Source organism: Aquarana catesbeiana, linkage group LG05 (assembly GCF_042186555.1).
Source record: "Aquarana catesbeiana isolate 2022-GZ linkage group LG05, ASM4218655v1, whole genome shotgun sequence".
Lineage (NCBI taxonomy): Eukaryota > Metazoa > Chordata > Amphibia > Anura > Ranidae > Aquarana > Aquarana catesbeiana.
Genome location: NC_133328.1, coordinates 264,877,454 through 264,898,727, shown reverse-complemented (window position 1 = coordinate 264,898,727; position 21,274 = coordinate 264,877,454). Strand labels below are relative to the sequence as shown.

The 21,274-nt window shown below is 41.5% G+C and overlaps 1 protein-coding gene across 1 annotated transcript in view; it reads left to right on the top strand.

Moving 5' to 3' along the window:
- Window positions 1–21,274, top strand: part of SLC9A3 (solute carrier family 9 member A3) — a gene marked incomplete in the record, with an annotated part of 668,605 nt that overhangs the window by 575,372 nt on the left and 71,959 nt on the right. Inside the window, 1 exon segment of the mRNA XM_073630751.1 lies at window positions 11,528–11,643. Coding sequence (XP_073486852.1) covers window positions 11,528–11,643 — 116 coding nt within the window.

Sequence of the window (21,274 nt, the reverse complement as noted above, 5' to 3'; positions counted from 1 at the left end):
TTTCAACATACGAACATATGAACTTTTTATCTATTGAATTTTGATTCATTAATCATTTTTAGTTATCAATTTAGCGCTGCACTGATTAATTTACATAGTTCTGAAGGGTTTATATATTTGCCTTTAGTGTTCAGCTGCTGTGAGTAGACATTGAGTTTTGCGCTGACTGTTTGTTTTCAATTGGTTCGCCGCCACTAGTGCCTAAGGCACAATTTTTCAGCCCCTGTTTAACAGGGGCGTGTAATTACAATTTTTGATGCAATTCTTTTGCAGCAGGGCTCCTTCCTGCGTTCCAACTAGAGTATCTGTGAGGGGTTGCAGTGTTGTGGCACCAGTGCCTAAGGACCAATTTTTCAGCCCCTGTTCAACAGGGGCATGTAATTACAATTCTTGATCTAATATTTCACAGCAGGGCCCGTTTCTGCGCCCACCAAGAGCGAGTGAGGACTTACAGTGTTGTAGCACCAGCACTACCACCACCACCAAAGGCCCAATTTTTCTGCCCCTGTTCAACAGGGGCATGTAATTACAATTCTTGATCTAATATTTCACAGAAGGGCCCTGTGAGGGCTTACAGTGTTGTGGCCACATCAACACCTAAGTGGTAAAAAAGCAGGAGTAGTATGGCGCTGCCCTTATGGAGACAAAAACATATTTTTTCTTCTTTGTAGTAAATGTGTTATCTAGTGACCTTATTCCTAAAGAATTGCTTCTAACACCTGTATGTGTCAAAAGGTTGAATAAAAACTGACTGGTGATGGATTTTTTTTCTATTAAAAGTGAAAAATGCAACATATGGTGCTCCAATTATTCAGCAAAGGTGCATTGTGTGCTTTAAATTAGGTAATAAGGCCCCATTCACACTAGCGCGTTTTTTGATGCATTTTGCATTTTGCAGAAATGCACGGGAATTTTTTAACATGGGTTCCTATGGAACATGTTCACATCAATGCTTTTTTGTATCTCCGCGTTTTTGGAAAGGGTCGGGGACTTTTTCTCATGCAAAATGCAGCGTTTTGCATGTAATGGTTTTCAATGGACAAGCATCAAAAACGCAAGTGCACCTTTTTTGCAGCGTTTTTGATGCGTTTTTGGTGCGTTTTTGGTGCGTTTTTGCCGTTTTTTTTTTTTTTTTTTTTTTATTTTTTTTTTTTTTTGTAATTTTTTTGTAAGACTGTAAAAAAAAATGAAAAAAAAAAAAAAAAAAACGCAAAACGCAAATCGCGGCAAAAACGCGGCAAAAACGCCGCTAAAACGCGGCAAAAACGCGGCTCAAAAACGCGGCAAGCATGAAAAAAAAACCTCCAAAAACGCTCAAAAGCAACATGCATAGGTGTGAATCGAGCCTAAATGAGGTAAATGGATATGGATCCAATACCACCTAAGTGGAAAGTATATTAAAAAAAATAAAAAAAAATAAAAAAAAAATAAAAGGAAAACAGGAGTAGTATGGCGCTGCCCTTATGGAGACAAATGTACTTTTTCTTTAAAATAAGCAATAGCTCTATAATTCCTAAAGTATTGCTTCTAAGCCTGTGTGCGCCAAATAATTAAATAAAATCTGTGAGTGGTGCTGAGTACTTACTATTAAAGGTGCAATTGCAACATAGGGTGCTTCAATTTTTCAGCAAAAGTGCATGGTGCAACATCACTAAAGTGACCAGTGTTAAACCATAAATATTTATACAAAATTGTGCAAATTATCCATCATATATAGTGACTGATGTGCTGTGACCAGTAATAGTTGGATAGGAAAAGTTCAGTTTATGAAAAAACAAGTTCTTTTTAAAATTGTTTTGAAGTGTTCAATCTCTGAGGGTCAAATATCTGTAGGAAAACTTCTTATCCAGGTGCTGGTTTCTTTAATTAGTGCCTTGTCTGCATGCTCTGACAATGCTTGCACTCACCGGATTTTTCTTTCCCCTGCAGGGGTATAGGCGGTCAAAGTGTCTGCCACTGTGTAGCAATCAAGGATGTCCCCCAAACTTTACTTGCATGTTATGGTGTGATATTTACATGTAAAGGAAAGAAGGGATACCCATCGCGTAAAACCATAAGAGAACTTTTATTAAAGCTTAATATATGTACTCACATTTCAAATGAAAAAATCAAGCATAGAAGAAGTTAACGAATTCCCTTTGTTGGTTAACTTTTTCTATGCTTGATTTTTTCATTTGAAATGTGAGTACATATATTTTATTAAGCTTTAATAAAAGTTCTCTTATGGTTTTACGCGATGGGCATACCTTCTTTCCTTTACATGTAATTACTACACCACAATATGCAAGTAAAGTTTGGGGGATATCCTTGATTGCTGCACAGTGGCAGACACTGTGACCGCGCATACCCCTGCAGGGGAAAGAAAAATCCGGTGAGTGCAAGCATTGTCAGAGCATGCAGACAAGGCACTAATTAAAGAAACCAGCACCTGGATAAGAAGTTATCCTACAGATATTTGACCCTCAGAGATTGAACACTTCAAATCTATTTTAAAAAGAACTTGTTTTTTCATAAACGGAACTTTTCCTATCCAACTATTACTGGTCACAGCACATCAGTCACTATATATGATGGATAATTTGCACAATTTTGTATAAATTTTTATGGTTTAACACTGGTCACTTTAGTGATGTTGCACCATGCACTTTTGCTGAATAATTGAAGCACCCTATGTTGCAATTGTACCTTTAATAGTAAGTACTCAGCACCAGTCACAGATTTTATTTAATTGTTTGGCGCACACAGGCTTAGAAGCAATACTTTAGGAATTATAGAGCTATTGTTTATTTTAAAGAAAAAGTCCTTTTGTCTCCATAAGGGCAGCGCCATACTACTCCTGTTTTCCTTTTTTTTTTTTTTGTTATATACTTTCCACTTAGGTGGTATTGGATCCATATCCATTTACCTAATTTATAGCGCACAATGCACCTTTTCTGAATAATTGGAGCACCATATGTTGCATTTTTCACTTTTAATAAAAAAAAAAATCCGTCATCAGTCACAGTTTTTATTCAACCTTTTCACACATACAGGCTTTAGAAGCAATTCTTTAGGAATAAGGTCACTAGGTAACACATTTACTACAAAGAAGAAAAAGATCTTTTTGTCTCCATAAGGGCAGCGCCAGACTACTCCTGCTTTTTTACCATTTTCTAATACTTTCCACTTAGGTGGTATTGTATGTGTAGAGGCAGCAGCCATATCCACAACTAAAATACCCAATTCATCGCGCAGATTTACCCCATACAACAACACCTAAGGCCCAAATTTCTGCTGAGTATATAGGGCAGGCCCCTACTTTCAAACATCCAACTTACAAACGACTCCTACTTGCAAACGGAAGGAGACAACAGGAAGTGAGATGAAATCTACCCCTAGGAAGGGAAATTCTCTCCTGTAAGAGTTAATATGGGAAAAACATTTCTCCTTTCCACTGATGCTTTATCGCCAATCCTTGTTTCACAAAAAAACCCAAATTTTCAAAAAACATTTGTCATTGGGACAAAAAGTGAGGTGAAATCTTCTGAGGAGGAGCACAGACAGCAAAACAAATGTCACAGAGGTGATAACCCTTCCCTATGTTTTCCAAAAAGCTTAAAATAGATTTTTTGGCTGGAGCTAAACACGTTAAAAATGTACCAGTTCAAAATTACAAACAGATTCTACTTAGCAACAAACCTACAGTCCCTGTCTTGTTTGCACCGCCTGTATACCGCTGTTCAGAGTACAGAGCCTGTATACTGCTGTTTCCTTTTTTAATTTGGGTGCGGGGGTCCCCTTAATATCCATACAAGACCCAAAAGGCCTGGAATGGACTTGGGGGAACCCATGCCGTTTGTCTCACTGATTTTCATCCATATTGCCAGGACCCGACATTACATTAAAGCCGCAAGCAGTTTTAAATGACTTTTTTTCCCTTTAAAAATGACATTTTGTGCAGGGACTGTTCTAAGCACGGGAAACACGCGCCACTTTACAGGCATACTATAGACACCCCCCAGGTACGATATTTAAAGGAATATTTCACTTTTTTTTTTTTACTTTAACCACTTGCTTACTGGGCACTTAAACCCCCCTCCTGTCCAGACCAATTTTCAGCTTTTAGCGCTGTCGCACTTTGAATGACAATTGCGCGGTCATACAACACTGTACTCAAATGAAATTTTTATAATTTTTTTCCCACAAATAGAGCTTTCTTTTGATGGTATTTGATCACCTCTGCGTTTTTTATTTTTTGTTAAAAAAATTGAAAAAGACAGAATTTTTAAAAAAAAAATTATATTTTTTTTATATTTTGTTATAAATTTTTGCAAACAGGTAATTTTTCTCCTTCGTTGATGTACGCTGATGAGGTGGCAGTGATGGGCACCGATAGGTGGCAGTGATGGGCACTAATGGGTGGAGGTGAAGGGCACTAATGGGTGGCAGTGTTGGGCACTGATTGGGCACTGATTGATGGCAGCACTGCTAGCTGGCACTGCTAGGTAGCACTTGTGGGCATTGTTGGTGGCACTTGTGGGCATTGTTGGTGGCACTTGTGGGCATTGTGGGCACTGGCAGGTGGCAATAACAAATGGCACTTGGAGGCACAGATGAGGCATCTGTGCCTCCTTCCTCTTCGGGACCGATGTCCCTTTCACATAAGCCTGTGATTGGCTTTTTTTTCCTCCTCACGCTCTCAGCGTGAGGAGAAAACGAAACCGATCACTGTGTTTTGTTTACATCATGTGATCAGCTGTCATTGGCTGACAGCTGATCACATGGTAAGGGGCCGGGACCGGCCCCTTACTCGGATCTGTGATCATCCGAGTCTCCGTGACTCGGTGATCACAGCGCGCATGCCGCGCGCCCTGCAGGGTGCGCGCGGTGCGCGTGCACAGGGGAGGACGTCCTATGACGTCCTCCCGGAGATTGAGGTCCGCGCTGTAGCCGTCATTTGGCTATGGCCCGGACCTCAAGTGGTTAAGCATCATTAAAATCACTTCTCCCGAAAAAACGGACATTTTTAAAAGTTTTTTTTGCATTGATACATGTCCCCTGGGGCAGGACCCGGGTCCCCAAACCCTTTTTAGGACAATACAATGCAAATTAGCCTTTAAAATGAGCACTTTTGATTTCGAACGTTCAAGTCCCATAGACGTCAATGGGGTTCTAATGTTCGTGCAAATTTTCGGTCCGTTCACAGGTTCTGGTGCGAACCGAACCAGGGGGTGTTCGGCTCATCCCTATTCAGCACTGCTCACTGTCTCTCTCTCCTCCTGTCACCCGGGTAGTGGTACGTTCCACACCCGGCACGGGCACCCCGCGCCCTGTCACACCTCGGCTCTCCCTGGCTGCCCTGTCACCGGGCCGCTGCACTGCCTGAGCCCGCCCCGCTTCACTCACGGGGGGTGCCACCCTGACACCCCCCGCAGTGTGTGGCACTCGGGGTGGACCGCCCCCCCTTGCCTCCCAGTTAGTATGCCACTGCCTTGAGCATCAGTGGTTTGTTTGTTTCTTGCTATTTAAGGGAGTGTGAAAAATGCCAACTTGGGCATGAGACCACACATGGTATACATAGTCATAATGGCATCCCCAAGCATCTGAAAATGCAGCACATTTGCTATTCCCTGTGACTATCCTGAATATACATTTTGAAAAAATGGTTGGAGATCTTTTCCCTGGATTTCCTTCAGAATCAGTAGCTTATTCAAATGAATGGGCTGCTGTACCCACACAGACGCATATGCACATAGCCTGAATGGTATGAACCTAGCTTTAGGGCTCATTTACACTAGCTTTGGTCTCTGAAGAGTGATCTGCATTCAGATCGATCTTCAGAAAGAGTTTGACAGGCAGTGAGGGGGCACTATTTCGCCTCCTCACTTACATAGTTACATAGTTACATAGTAGGTGAGGTTGAAAAAAGACACATGTCCATCAAGTCCAACCCTTGTGTGTGATTATATGTCAGTATTACATTGTATATCCCTGTATGTTGCGGTCGTTCAGGTGCTTATCTAATAGTTTCTTGAAACTATCGATGCTCCACGCTGAGACCAAAGCCTGTGGAAGGGAATTCCTCATCCTTGCCGTTCTTGCAGTAAAGAACCCTCTACGTAGTTTAAGGTTAAACCTCTTTTCTTCTCATTTTAAATGAGTGGCCACGAATCTTGTTAAACTCTCTTCTGCGAAAAAGTTTTATTCCTATTGTGGGGTCACCAGTACGGTATTTGTATATTGAAATCATATCCCCTCTCAAGCGTCTCTTCTTTAGAGAGAATAAGTTCAGTGCTCACAACCTTTCCTCATAACTAATATCCTCCAGACCCTTTATTAGCTTTGCTGCCCTCCTTTGTACTCGCTCCGTTTCCAGTACATCCTTCCTGAGGACTGGTGCCCAGAACTGGACAGCATACTCTAGGTGCGGCCAGACCAGAGTCTTGTAAAGTGGGAGAATTATCGTTTTATCTCTGGAGTTGATCCCCTTTTTAATGCATGCCAATATTCTGTTTGCTTTGTTGACATTGCTGAGCCTATCATCTACTAGGACCCCCAGGTCCTTTTCCCATCCTAGATTCCCCCAGAGGTTCTCCCCCCAGTGTATAGATTGCATTCATTTTTGCCACGCAAATGCATTATTTTACATTTTTCTGCATTTAACCTCATTTTCCATGTAGAAGAATGGAGAGTTATCAGATCTCATCACAGGATGGACTGTGGAGGTCTTATATGTAGAGCAGTGCCAACGTCCTATATTATAAAGCTTAGAAAAATGGAAGGGAAGGGGGTATAAGATACCCAGGAGAACGAAACAAATGGACTTTGTAGGCACCAATCATAAAAATCAATGTAAACTTATTTATACATAATTATTAAAAAGAATCATATAGACGTAAACATTTTTTAAAAAACGCAATACATTGCGGGAAGTGGTAGTGTATATCACTACCTAAATATATGAGAACGGATCAGGGGATAGCCCCTACAACAAGGGAAGGGATAAACCCTTTCCATTCCCATTCAATAACCTCAAACTGATATAGCTCGGTAAGGCTCTACATGTTTCGCAAATTTTGATTGCTTCTTCAGGAGCTTATTTGGGTTACCTGTAATAGGGAATAATGGAGAAAGACATACACCAAAAAAAAAAAAAAAAAAAGGACATACACCAAAAAACATTGAGTAATATATTAATATATTAATATTGTTTTAACATGAAGGCTTTACAATAATGCGTCTCAATCAAAACCACTGAGTGCTGTGAGAGAGCAGTCCCAAAGGCCCACAGTTCAACATGTGATCACATGCGGGGACGTGTCTGGTAAGAGAGTTTGTATCACCGATAGACTCAAGGGGAGTAGTGTCCTAAAGAGTCCCAACTGTCCGAAGAAGGGGGAGTGATAACTAATGTACATATGTAGTAACACTGAAACATGCATATGTAGATAAGAGCACGGGGCACAGTAGATGGGGGGTGGGGGTCAGGGGAGAAAACGAAGGAGGAGAGAGATAGGCAGACAAGGGGGGGGGGGGGGAAGGGGAAAGGGGGAAAGGGGAAAGAATGGGAGAGAAAACAAGTGGGAGGGGGGGAGAAAGGGGGAGAGGGAAGGAAAAAAAAAAAAAAAAGGGGGGGGGGAGGAGGGGAAAGAAAGAGAGAGAAGGGAACAGAAAGAGAGGTAGACAGAGAGGCTGGGATATGGCAATTTATATACCAGCCAGAGTAAATGGATCCGTCTTCAGATCAGGTAGAGGTTATGGGTAGTTGAAAATCCATACACTTAGAGACAAAGCCTCCAATGATCAAGGTGCATCAGAGAATCCAGAGACTTTAATCTGGTAAATGTAAGAAATGTATCTAATTAGCCAGTATTAACACCAACTCCTTATAATGTGCCATTCTGTCACTAAATCAGAAAGCATAAAACGATCCTCATATAGTTATTATATGTGGGTCTGCCTGTAGGGCATAGGTGTGCGCAGCCTATTGCATTAGGGTGTGCACCCCAAAGCTCAAATACATATGCATGTGTATATGTACTGATGGTGTCAGTAGGGCAGTGGACAGTGTCAGTAGTTTTATTTTTATTCTTTTTAAATTATTTCATTTTGTAACTTTTTTTTCTGGATGAAATATCAGTGGTCTAAACAGGGGGGAATATGCACCACACAAGGTAATTAGGGTGTGCCCAGGCACACCTGGCACACCCTGTGCGCACGCCTATGCTGTAGGGCTAAATAATTGTACATGGGAGGCTGCTCCTACCTTGTAGAGTAATGCAGGTTGAGCAGGTCTTGTGGACAGCATGAATCAACTACTTGCTTGTAAACCTGGCACCAAACAAGTCATCACTAACATGGCTGCAATAGAGCTCTAATCCTATCCCAGCAGGGAGCTACCTAGTAGGATCCCAGGGCCGCCGTCTAGATAGGGAGTGAAAAAGACATCAAGGTTCCATCAATTTATACAAATAGGGTACAACTACAAAGCATTTTAATATAGACTTGTGTAAACTCAGCATATTCTTACCAAACATTTGTGTTGTTCAGATGAAAAGTCCAGGCATCAGAGCGCCATAGAAGGTAGTGGTGTGGTACAAGGCTGTTGCTGACAGCCTTAAGTACATGTCCCAATCAGGTGTGCAAGCCGTGCATCACCTGATTCGGCCGAGCGGAGCTGCGTGCGCACTCATGTCTGGAGGTAACAATGCACCTGTCATAGAGTGTGCATTGTAAATCCAGGGGGAGAGGGGTGTGGATCTGAACCAAAGCCGCAGACACCATCCCCTAGGAAACAAGGGGGGGGGGCAGAATGCGGCTTACCGGCCGCACATGTAATCCAGACACCAGCAAGTTGATAAGGACCCGGGATCAGCCTGCCACAGCACTTGTCACAGGCCTGAGACACCGGGCCAGTGTTTTTACATGATTAGAATGTTAATTACCATGAAGGAAGTAAGTCCATTCATGGTGATACAATTCATAAATGCATACTCATAATTAATAATAATAGGAAAAATACAATATGCATATACATTTAGCAAATAGCAGTGTGATTACAAGTTTGCGATTTCCTGCGATTAACCAATCCCTTAACTCGGTAGAAACATGAATATCCATATACAACACTAGCAGAGAGTATGTTAGGCTGTGTTTAGCTGCAAAAGTGCCCATAATGGGCGGAGCAGTGGACAGGGGGATCCTCCATCCCAAAGAGGTAGAGGCTATTGGATTGATGGTGCAAAATTCTAGAAATAGTAGACTGTGATAGGCTGCGTGTTGCCTAATTACTAGAGGTCAAAGGACCTTAGTTGGTTGTCATATGGGTCAACCTCAGATTTTTATCCAAGGAAGGATTTGTAGGATTGTACCTCATTGATGCCTGGCCACCGAGTGGCGTTTAGGCATTCAATCCACTTGGCCTCTTGTTGGAGTATCCTCCTGTCCTAGTCGCCCCCCCCTTGGATCTTGAGGGATTACTGCTAGGACAATAAAGGTCGCAACAGAGGTGTCAAATCTGTGGCATAAATCAAGGTGCCTACTGATGGGACTAAGCATTTTACCGTTTGTAGAGTAATATACATGGTCACGTATCCTTTGCCATAAATGGCGGATGGTTTTACCCACGTAGAATATCCCACATCTACAAGTCATCAAGTATACCACAGCTTGGGTGTTACAGTTGGCCCAAAAACGTGGACAGAATGTCTCCCCGTTGGGCAATTGAAATTTGTAGCCTGTAGATACCCAGGGGCAAAAGGAGCAGTGTCCACACGTGTGTATACCCACTCTATTGGTCGTTTGAGCCTGTGAAGGTGCAAAGTGGCTCCTGGTCAATTTATCACGCAGGGATGGTGCTTTTTTAAAAACGATCTCAGGATAGTCACTGACATATTTCCTTAGGATAGGATCCTCAGATAAGATATGCCAGTGTTGCTGTAGTATATTGCGTAATTGATACTGTTGGTGCGAGTATTTGGTAATAAATTTCGTCGTTGAATGTTCCTCCCCCCTGGTTTCCTTAGAAAAAAGGAGTGCATTTCTAGATTGGTCCCAAGCTTTTTTTTTTTTCCTTCCCTCTCCCCCCTTTCTTTCCCCCCCCCCCACTTGTTTTCTCTCCCCTTCTTTCCCCTTTCCCCCTCCCCCCCCCTTTCCCCTCCCCCCCCTTGTCTGCCTATCTCTCTCCTCCTTCTTTTTCTTTCCCCTGACCCCCACCCCCCATCTACTGTGCCCCGTGCTCTTATCTACATATGCATGTTTCAGTGTTACTACATATGTACATTAGTTATCACTCCCCCTTCTTCGGACAGTTGGGACTCTTTAGAACACTACTCCCCTTGAGTCTATCTGTGATACAAAATCTCTTACCAGACACGTCCCCGCATGTGATCACATGTCACCATATGCGTGTTGAACTGTGGTCCTTTGGGACTGCTCTCTCACAGCACTCAGTGGTTTTGATTGAGACGCATTATTGTAAAGCCTTTATGTTAAAACAATATTAATATATTACTCAATGTTTTTTGGTGTATGTCCTTTTTTTTTTGGTGTATGTCTTTCTCCATTATTCCTTATTACAGGTAACCCAAACAAGCTCCTGAAGAAGCAATCAAAATTTGCGAAACATGTAGAGCCTTACCGAGCTATATCAGTTTGAGGTTATTGAATGGGAACGGAAAGGGTTTATCCCTTCCCTTGTTGTAGGGGCTATCCCCTGATCCGTTCTCATATATTTAGGTAGTGATATATACTACCACTTCCCGCAATGTATTGCGTTTTTTAAAAAATGTTTACGTCTATATGATTCTTTTTAATAATTATGTATAAATAAAAGTTTACATTGATTTTTATGATTGGTGCCTACAAAGTCCATTTGTTTCGTTCTCCTGGGTATCTTATACCCCCTTCCCTTCCATTTTTCTAAGCTCATTTTCCATGTAGTTACCCATCCCATTAATTTGTTCAGATCTTTTTGCAAGGTTTCCACATCCTGCAGAGAAGTCATTGCCCTGCTTAGCTTAGTATCATCTGAAAATACAGAGATTGAACTGTTTACCCCATCCTCCAGGTCGTTTATGAGCAAATTAAATAGGATTGGTCCCAGCACAGAACCCTGGGGGACCCCGCTACCCACCCCTGACCATTCCAAGTACTCCCCATTTATTACCACCCTCTGAACTCGCACTTGTAATCAGTTTTCAATCCATGTACTCACATTATGGTCACACTGTCTGTTTAAACTCCTTGAACTCCACACTAGCACTGAATGAGTGGCCTCATTCACTTGAATGGGTCGGGTTCAGAGGGTGAGTGTTTTGGGGAAAGTAAAAACATAGCTCTATGTGAACAAGCCTTTAAATAGACACTTTTTATACATACATTCTGTTGCATTAAAAATTACACTACTATTTATAGTTACAATTTTACAATTACAATGTATTGATCTTTTACTGTAGAAAGACATATTGAGAAATAAATGGTGACACGGTAATTCAAAGCTTGAAACGTTTTGAGTTACTTATATGTCATTTTCTTTCATTCTTTTTAGGGGGAACGCAGAGGTTCTTTGGCATTTATTCGTTCACCAAGCATGGAAAACATGGCAAATGTTGATTTTAGCAGTCCTCGTCCCTCTGTATCAGAGCCATCTGTGTCCTATTTTTTGTAAGTTGATTTTTTCAATTATATCCTTAGACAAATTTTTTGAATTTCTCATATTATACATACCAATGCAAAATAGAACCATCCAGGTGTGCAATCTGTGTGGCTTGGCAGAATAAGGAGGTGTATATAGATGGACATACATTTTATGTCTTCAGAAAAAACAGAAAAGGTTTGCATACATAAATGGATGTAAATAAATGCCTACCATTTACATCTGTACTGCTTATGCCAATTGTTAGGCAAAATACATATTTTTTTTTTTTTTTATACTTTTGTCCACTTTTTCTTTTTTTTCTGTCCATGATTTTTTTTTCTTCCACAACTAAAAAAAACAGACATCTGAAAAACCTATCTTTACTGATGTAAACTGAACTGAAGACAGAAGATGAAAACTGATGAAATAGAATTCAGTTTTCATGTGTTTTTTAAATCAGTTTTTATGACAGGCGTCATCAGTTCTCTGTGAAAAGAGACGCTTCTAAATCATTCAATCATAAAGTGACACTAAACAATATCCTTAGTCTCCAAAAATCATCCATACACATCCACTACCTAAAGAATATGTTACCCTAAGATTTCATACTCCTGATATCTGTCTGTTATACCATGTACAGCCGTGGCCAAAAGTTATGAGAATGACACAAGTTAATTTTCACAAAGCCTGCTGCTTCAGCGTTTTTAGATCTTTTTGCCAGATGTTACTATGGTATACTGAAGTATAATTACAAGCATTTAAGTCGCAAAGGCTTTAATTGACAATGACATGAAGTTTATGCAAAGAGTCAATATTTGCGGTGTTGACCATTCTTACATATTCAATGCTTGGAGTTTGTCAGAATTTGTGGGGGTTTTTTTGTTCACCCGCCTCTTGAGGATTAACCACAAGTTCTCAATGGGATGAAGGTCTGGGGAGTTTCCTGGCCATGGACCCAAAATTTTTATGTTTTATTCCCCAAGCTACTTATCAGTTTTGCCTTTATGGCAAGGTGCTCCATCTTGCTGGAAAAGGCATTGTTCCTCACCAAACTGTTCTTGGATGGTTGGGAGAAGTTGCTCTCAAAGGATGTTTTTGTACCATTCTTTATTCATGGCTGTGTTCTTAGGCAAAATTGTGTGTGAGCCCACCCCAAACATTAATGGTCTCAGAATGTTTTCCTGTTGGCATGACACAGGATTGATGGTAGTGCACATCAAGGGGAATCATCACTGTTACTTTCCACCAGTCCTCAGCAGTCCAATCCATATACCTTTTGCAGAATATCAGTCTGTCCCTGATGTTTTTCCTAGAGAGAAGTGGCTTCTTTGCTGCCCTTTTTGACACTAGGCCAGTCTCCAAAAGTCTTCTCCTCACTGTGCGTGCAGATGTACTCACGCACAGTGACTCACGCACAGGTACCTGCTGCCATTCCTGAGCAAGCTCTGTGCTGATGCCCCAATCCCGCAGCTGAATCAACTGTAGGAGACGGTCCTGGTGCTGGCTGGACTTTCTTGAGCACCGTGAAGCTTTCTTCAATAATGCAGTGGAAATTAAGTTAATTTTCATGACAAAGAGAAACTTACAATAAACTGCAATTCATCTGATCACTCTTCTTAACATTCTGGAGTATATGCAAATTGCCATCATAAAAATAGAGGCAGCAGACTTTGTGAAAATGAATATTTGTGTCATTCCCAAAACTTTTGGTCACAGCTGTACATGGTATAACAGACAGATATCAGGAGTATGAAATGTTAGGGTAACATATTCTTTAGGTAGTGGATGTGTATGGATGATTTTTAGAGACTAAGGATATTGTTTAGTGTCACTTTAAGCAGGTCAGATATAGTTCAGCTGCACCTACATTTAATTCAGAATGATATAGAAACGTCTCTTTTCACATAGAACTGATGACGCCTGTCATAAAAACTGATTTAAAAAACGCATGAAGTATCCAGTTTTCTTTGCATTTCTTACTTTGTGTGAAATACCTGGTGATCTTGCCAGCCCTGCTTTCCTATTTTATACTGACCACAATAGGCATGAGAGCACATCCATTCTAGCATAATCAGTTTTCTGGCTGTGCTGGGAGCAATGGCCAAAACTTGTGCTGACATGCCCCCCTTGCACAGCCATTCACTGGGAAGATCAGTGTACTGCTGTTTCTCCAAAGTGTCCTTGTGCTCAAGAGTACTTCATTAATTAAAGTTCTACAACCATTGACAATGCCCCAAACTGTTCCACAGCAGAAGATGCTCTATTTAGCTGTTTATAAAATATGAACATCGGTGCACCTTTTCCCCTCTCTCCGCTGTGCTCTCTGAACCTCTGTGACTCTCCGGTGGATTCTCACTTTACTAGATTCTTTTTTCCAAAGTTCAGTATCAGCTCAGTTATGCAGGACTCCTCCTGAAATCTCAGCTGTCTCTCCAACTGGCTCCTGTTTTTTTTCCAACAGGTGAGGGCACTGGTGCCACAGATTCTTAGGGTAGCTCATAAGGACAAAAGAAACTTCATAGTGTATACCATCATTTTATTTCATCATGTGTAAAAAAACTGCACTTTCAATGTATCTTTCTTACAAAGCAGTATGCATAGATAAGCTGGAGAAGGCTTCTTTAAAAGAAACTGCTGAGCTTTTAAGCTTCTGAGCCCCTGTACACTCTCCTCGCCTATACTTGCGTCATAGGTCATGCCTCCCTCTGCGCGGTCAATGGTTGTAGAATTTTAATTAATTGACGTGAAGCACTCTTGAGCACAAGGACACTTTATATATTATAAGAGCACAGAGACACTTTGATATTTAAGGAATAGATATATCAATTTTTTTATGTATTAAGTAGCATAAATTTGATTGGTTGGATGCACAAGTATAAAATAGGTGGTAACTTAAGCACAGTAATTTGTGTGTGTGTGTATATGTGTGTGTGTGTGTGTATATATATACATGCCAATATTCTGTTTGCTTTGTTAGCAGCAGCTTGGCATTGCATGCCATTGCTGAGCCTATCATCTACTAGGACCCCCAGGTCCTTTTCCATCCTAGATTCCCCCAGAGGTTCTCCCCCCAGTGTATAGATTGCATTTATATTTTTGCCACCCAAATGCATTATTTTACATTTTTCCACATTGAACCTCATTTGCCATGTCACCACCCTCTAAACTCGCCCTTGTAGCCAGTTTTCAATCCATGTACTCACCCTATGGTCCATGCCAACGGACCCTATTTTGTACAGTAAACGTTTATGGGGAACTGTGTCAAATGCTTTTGCAAAATCCAGATACACCACATCTACGGGCCTTCCTTTATCTAGCTGACAATTCACCTCCTCATAGAAGGTTAGTAGATTGGTTTGGCAAGAACGATTCTTCATGAATCCATGCTGATTACTGCTAATGATACCATTCTCATTACTAAAATCTTGTCCCTTATCATCCCCTCCAAGAGTTTACATACTATTGATGTTAGGCTAACTGGTCTGTAATTTCCAGGGATGTATTTTGGGCCCTTTTTAAATATTGGTGCTACATTGGCTTTTCTCCAATTAGCTGGTACCATTCCAGTCAGTAGACTGTCAGTAAAAATTAGGAACAATGGTCTGGCAATCACTTGACTGAGTTCCCTAAGTACGCTCGGGTGCAAGCCATCTGGTCCCGGTGATTTATTAATGTTAAGTTTCTCAAGTCTAATTTTAATTCTGTCCTCTGTTAACCATGGAGGTGCTTCCTGTGATGTGTCATAAGGATAAATACTGCAGTTTTGGTTACTGAAGCCCCCCGATTCCCTCGCGAAGACTGAGGAGAAGATTTCATTCAATGCCTTCGCCATCTCCCCATCCTTTGTAACCAGATGTCCTTCCTCATTCTTAATGAGGCCAATAGGGTCTGTCCTCCCTTTTTTACTGTTTACATACTTAAAGAATTTCTTGGGATTTTTTTTGCTCTCCTCCGCTATGTGTCTTTCATGTTCTATCTTAGCCGTCCTTATTGCACCCTTACATTTCTTGTTACATTCTTTATAAAGTCTGAATGCTGATGATGATCCCTCAACCCTGTATTTTTTGAAGGCCTTCTCCTTTGCTTTTATATGCATTTTTACATTGGAGTTAAGCCATCCAGGACTTTTGTTCGCTCTTTTAAATTTATTACCCAATGGGATGCGTTGGCTAATGCCCTTATTTAATATGCTCTTAAAGCAAACCCATCTCTCCTCCATGTTCTTTGTTCCTAAGATTTTATCCCAATTTATGCCTTCTAGAAAGGTTTGTAGTTTAGGGAAGTTGGCTCTTTTGAAATTCAGTGTCCTTGTATTCCCTTTTGTGTGATTTATACTGAAACTAATTGACCTGTGATCGCTGTTACCTAAATTGCCCGGTATTTCCACATCCGTGATCAGGTCTGTATTGTTGGTAATCAATAGATCCAGTAATACTTTATTTCTAGTTGGTGCGTCTACCATCTGAACCATAGAATTGTCCTGCAAGACATTAAGGAACAGGCGAGCCTTAGATGATGGTGCGTCTACCATCTGAACCATAGAATTGTCCTGCAAGACATTAAGGAACTGGCGAGCCTTAGATGAATGTGCGGTTCCCTCTGCCCAATCTATGTCTGGATAATTAAAATCCCCCATTATGATAACACTTCCCATCCTTGCTGCTAATCCAAATTGTGATAGGAGATTTGTCCCCACTTCCTCCCTCAGGTTAGGGGACCTATAGCATACTCCCAGTATTATTTTTCACCTTAGGTTCATCCCTTTGTTCATTTTTTTCCTCTTTAATGTACACACAGCACCCCATATTGACAGAAAAACACAGAATTGTTGACATTTTTGCAGATTTATTAAAAAGAAAAACTGAAATATCACATGGTCCTAAGTATTCAGACCCTTTGCTGTGACACTCATATATTTAACTCAGGTACTGTCTATTTCTTCTGATCATCTTTGAGATGGTTCTACACCTTCATTTGAGTCCAGCTGTGTTTGATTATACTGATTGGACTTGATTAGGAAAGCCACACACCTGTCTATATAAGACCTTACAACTCACAGTGCATGTCAGAGCAAATGAGAATCGTGAGGTTAAAGGAACTGCCTGAAGAGCTCAGAGACAGAATTGTGGCAAGGCACAGACCTGGCCAAGGTTACAAAAAATTTCTGCAGCACTTAAGGTTCCTAAGAGCACAGTGGCCTCCATAATCCTTAAATGGAAGACGTTTAGGATGACCAAAACCCTTCCTAGAGCTGGTCGTCTGGCCAAACTGAGCTATCGGGGGAGAAGAGCCTTGGTGAGAGAGGTAAAGAAGAACCCAAAGATCACTGTGGCTGAGCTCCAGAGATGCAGTCGGAGATGAGAGAAAGTTGTAGAAAGTCAACTATCACTGCAGCCCTCTACCAGTCGGGGCTCTATGGCAGAGTGCTATGATGGGATCCTCTCCTCAGTGCAAGACACATGAAAGCCCGCATGGAGTTTGCTAAAAAACACCTGAAGGACTCCAAGATGGTGAGAAATAAGATTCTTTGGTCTGATGAGACCAAGATAGAACTTTTTGGCCTGAATTCTAAGTGGTATGTGTGGAGAAAACCCGGCACTGCTCATCACCTGTCCAATACAGTCCCAACAGTGAAGCATGGTGGTGGCAGCATCATGCTGTGGGGGTGTTTTTCAGCTGCAGGGACAGGGCGACTGGTTGCAATCGAGGGAAAGATGAATGCGGCCAAGTACAGGCATATCCTGGACGAAAACCTTCTCCAGAGTGCTCAGGACCTCAAACTGGGCTGAAGGTTTACCTTCCAACAAGACAATGACCCTAAGCACACAGCTAAAATAATGGAGTGGCTTCACAACAACTCCGTGACTGTTCTTGAATGGCCCAGGCAGAACCCTGACTTAAACCCAATTGAGCATCTCTGGAGAGACCTAAAAATGGCTGTCCACCAACGTTTACCATCCAACCTGACAGAACTGGAGAGGATCTGCAAGGAGGAATGGCAGAGGATCCCCAAATCCAGGTGTGAAAAACTTATTGCATCTTTCCCAAAAAGATTCGATCAAAAGGGCGATTCTACTAAATACTGAGCAAAGGGTCTGAATACTTAGGACCATGTGATATTTCAGTTTTTCTTTTTTAACAAATCTGCAAAAATGTCAACAATTCTGTGTTTTTTCTGTCAATATGGGATGCTGTGTGTAAATTAATGAGGAAAAAAATGAACTTAAATGATTTTAGCAAATGGCTGCAATATAAAAAAGAGAAAGAGTGAAAAATTTAAGGGGGTCTGAATACTTTCCGCATTCCCCATTGTGTGTGTGTGTATATATATATATATATATATATATATATATATATATGTTTATCATTTAAATCTATAATAATTGTATGTATTGGTTGGTCTTGGTAGCGCTACACTATTTTTATTGATACATAATCATACATATCAACTTTAGAACTTGAGAATGAGGAACACTTCAGGGAGATAGCGGTGAAAGTGGTGTGGCCAGACTTACTAGTGGTAAGGGCTTAAGGGGTGCGGTTAAACAAAATTTGGGCTTCCTTGTACCTCTAAAATATGATTTGATTGCTGTGCCACAAGACACATAAACACATGTGCTCACCATGTGGGGTAAAACTGGAGCTACATTTAATTTGGGAGAGTTTTTCCAATACTTGAGTAGGTTGTCACTCCACTTGTAGTATGGATATGATAATTATAAACCGACAGCTGATCTGTAGCTATTGGACTGTTTATTTCAATCTATTTATGGTGATTTTGAATAACAAAACAAACACATATTCATTAGGAAGATATATATACACCAAATCATCAGTCATTATCTCAACAAACATAGCGGATAAATTGCCCATCAAGATAGTGGCATGTTTAAAGGCCTATTTCGAAGATTGAGCTATGTAAAGCTGCTTTTCCTTTTAATGATGTTAACAAAAGCCTGTCTTTACAAAGTGTGAAGTTTTTATGTAATTTTTTTCAGTAAGGATAAAATGCTTAAAAACATACAGTATATGAAATACACGTTCGGGTGTTTGCCAAACACCCAAATTTTCTGTGTTCTTGGCAGGATGTTCGCCAACAGGTTGTTAAGGAGCAGGCCATCGCGTCCTTAACAGACTTTCCTGCTGACAGCTGAATGGAAAAAAAAACATTGCCATATTAGCTGGCGATAGAAAATGCCCCCCCCCCCCCAATCCATACCAGACCCTTAGGTCTGGTATGGATTTTGAGGGGAACCCTCACACCTACATTTCTTTAAAAAATGGCATGGGGTCAATCCCTAAAATCCATACCAGAACCTTATTTGAGCATGCAGCCTGACAGGCCAGGAAAAGGGGGGACGAGCAAGTGCCCCCCTCCTGAACCATACCAGGCCACATGGAAACCAGAGCTTCTTACCCACAACCCTGGGCTGTAGTTGTGGGGGTCTGCAGCCAGGGAGCACTTATCAGAATCTGGAAGCCCAGATCCCAGCCCCCCCTTATGTGAATGAGTATGGGGTACATTGTATGCCTACTCATTCACCAAAAAAATGTTCCAAAAAGAAATAAACACACACACACTTTTTTTTTTTGTAATTCCTTTATTTCTTTCCAAGGTGGTACAGTTTAATAGTCAAAAACAGATGACAGTGAATACAAGAATAACAGAAACGTGTAACAGAAAGGGTTAGATGTTATATCATCAGTGTCAAATAACTATTCCCTCGGTTATGCACTCTGTAGACTACATGTATGGGTGAGGCTGTATGACGGAGCTGTCCGTGTGCTAAACTGGGGAGGCTTCCAGATTGTCATCTTAATAACCCACTTAGGCTACAAACACAGTTTTTGACAATTCCTTTATTAAAAAAAAAACAAAAAAAACAATGCCCCCCGATGTAGATCCATCGTCAAGACAATGCCCACTGCACTGCCAGACCCAAAAAAGAAAAAAGCTCCTGCTGACAGCTGAATGAAAAAAAAACATTGCCATATTAGCTGGCGATAGAAAATGTTTAAAAAAAAACGGCGTGCCCCCCCCCCCCCAAATCCATACCAGACCCTTAGGTCTGGTATGGATTTTGAGGGGAACCCTCACGTCCACATTTCTTTAAAAAATGGCATGGGGTCAATCCCTAAAATCCATACCAGAACCTTATTCGAGCATGCAGCCTGACAGGCCAGGAAAAGGGGGGACGTGCAAGTGCCCCCCTCCTGAACCATACCAGGCCACATGGAAACCAGAGCTTCTTACCCACAACCCTGGGCTGTAGTTGTGGGGGTCTGCAGCCAGGGAGCACTTATCAGAATCTGGAAGCCCAGATCCCAGCCCCCCCTTATGTGAATGAGTATGGGGTACATTGCATGCCTACTCATTCACCAAAAAAATGTTCCAAAAAGAAATAAACACACACACACTTTTTTTTTTTTGTAATTCCTTTATTTCTTTCCAAGGTGGTACAGTTTAATAGTCAAAAACAGATGACAGTGAATACAAGAATAACAGAAACGTGTAACAGAAAGGCTTAGATGTTATATCATCAGTGTCAAATAACTATTCCCTCGGTTATGCACTCTGTAGACTACATGTATGGGTGAGGCTGTATGACGGAGCTGTCCGTGTGCTAAACTGGGGAGGCTTCCAGATTGTCATCTTAATAACCCACTTAGGCTACAAACACGGTTTTTGACAATTCCTTTATTAAAAAAACAACAAAAAAAACAATGCCCCCCGATGTAGATCCATCGTCAAGACAATGCCCACTGCACTGCCGGACCCAAAAAAGAAAAAAGCTCTGCCCGCGACGAAGACTAACTGCCGACTGCCTGCTCCGCTGTTTGCCAGTTCTAAAATAGGTAAGCGGTGGGCCACCTGGCGATGTCATCTGGTGGCACCACCCCCATATGACATCATCGACTCAGCATGTACCAATTGGTGACATCACATGGGGACGGTGCCACCAGGTAATGTCCCAGGTGACTCCGCCCCTTACCTATTTAAGAACTGTCAGATGGCGGAGTAGGCAGCAGGTTAGCCTAAGTCGCGGGTAGAGCTTTTTTTTGGGGTCTGGCGGGTGTTGTGATTGACGATGGATCTACATGGGGGGACATCTTTTTTTATTTTATTTTTTTTAAATAAAGGAATTGTCAAACTGTATGTGTGTTTTTATTTCTTTTTGACACTTTTTTGGTGAATGGATAGGGGTATTATGTGCCCCATACTCATTCCCATAGGGGTGAAGCTGGGATCTAGGGGTCCCCTTGTTAAAGGGGGGTTCTAGATTCCAATCAGCCCCCTGCCCGCAGACCCCCACAACCACAGCCCAGGGTTGTCGGGATAAGGCCCTTCTCCCCATCAACATGGGAACAAGGTGCTTTGTCCCCCCACCCCAAAGCAACCCCTATGTTGAGGGCATGTGACCTTGTGACCGCATGTGACCGCTCGCTTATCCCCCCCCTTTCCTGACCTGCCAGACTGCATGCTCAGATATTTCGCGGTTGTGCGACGCTGTACCGAAACAAAATTTTCATCCTTACTTCCCCACAAATAGAGATTTCTTTTGGTGGTATTTGATCACCTCTGCGGTTTTTATTTTTTGCGCTATAAACAAAAAAAGCGACAATTTAAAAAAAAAGCAATATTTTTTACTTTTTTGC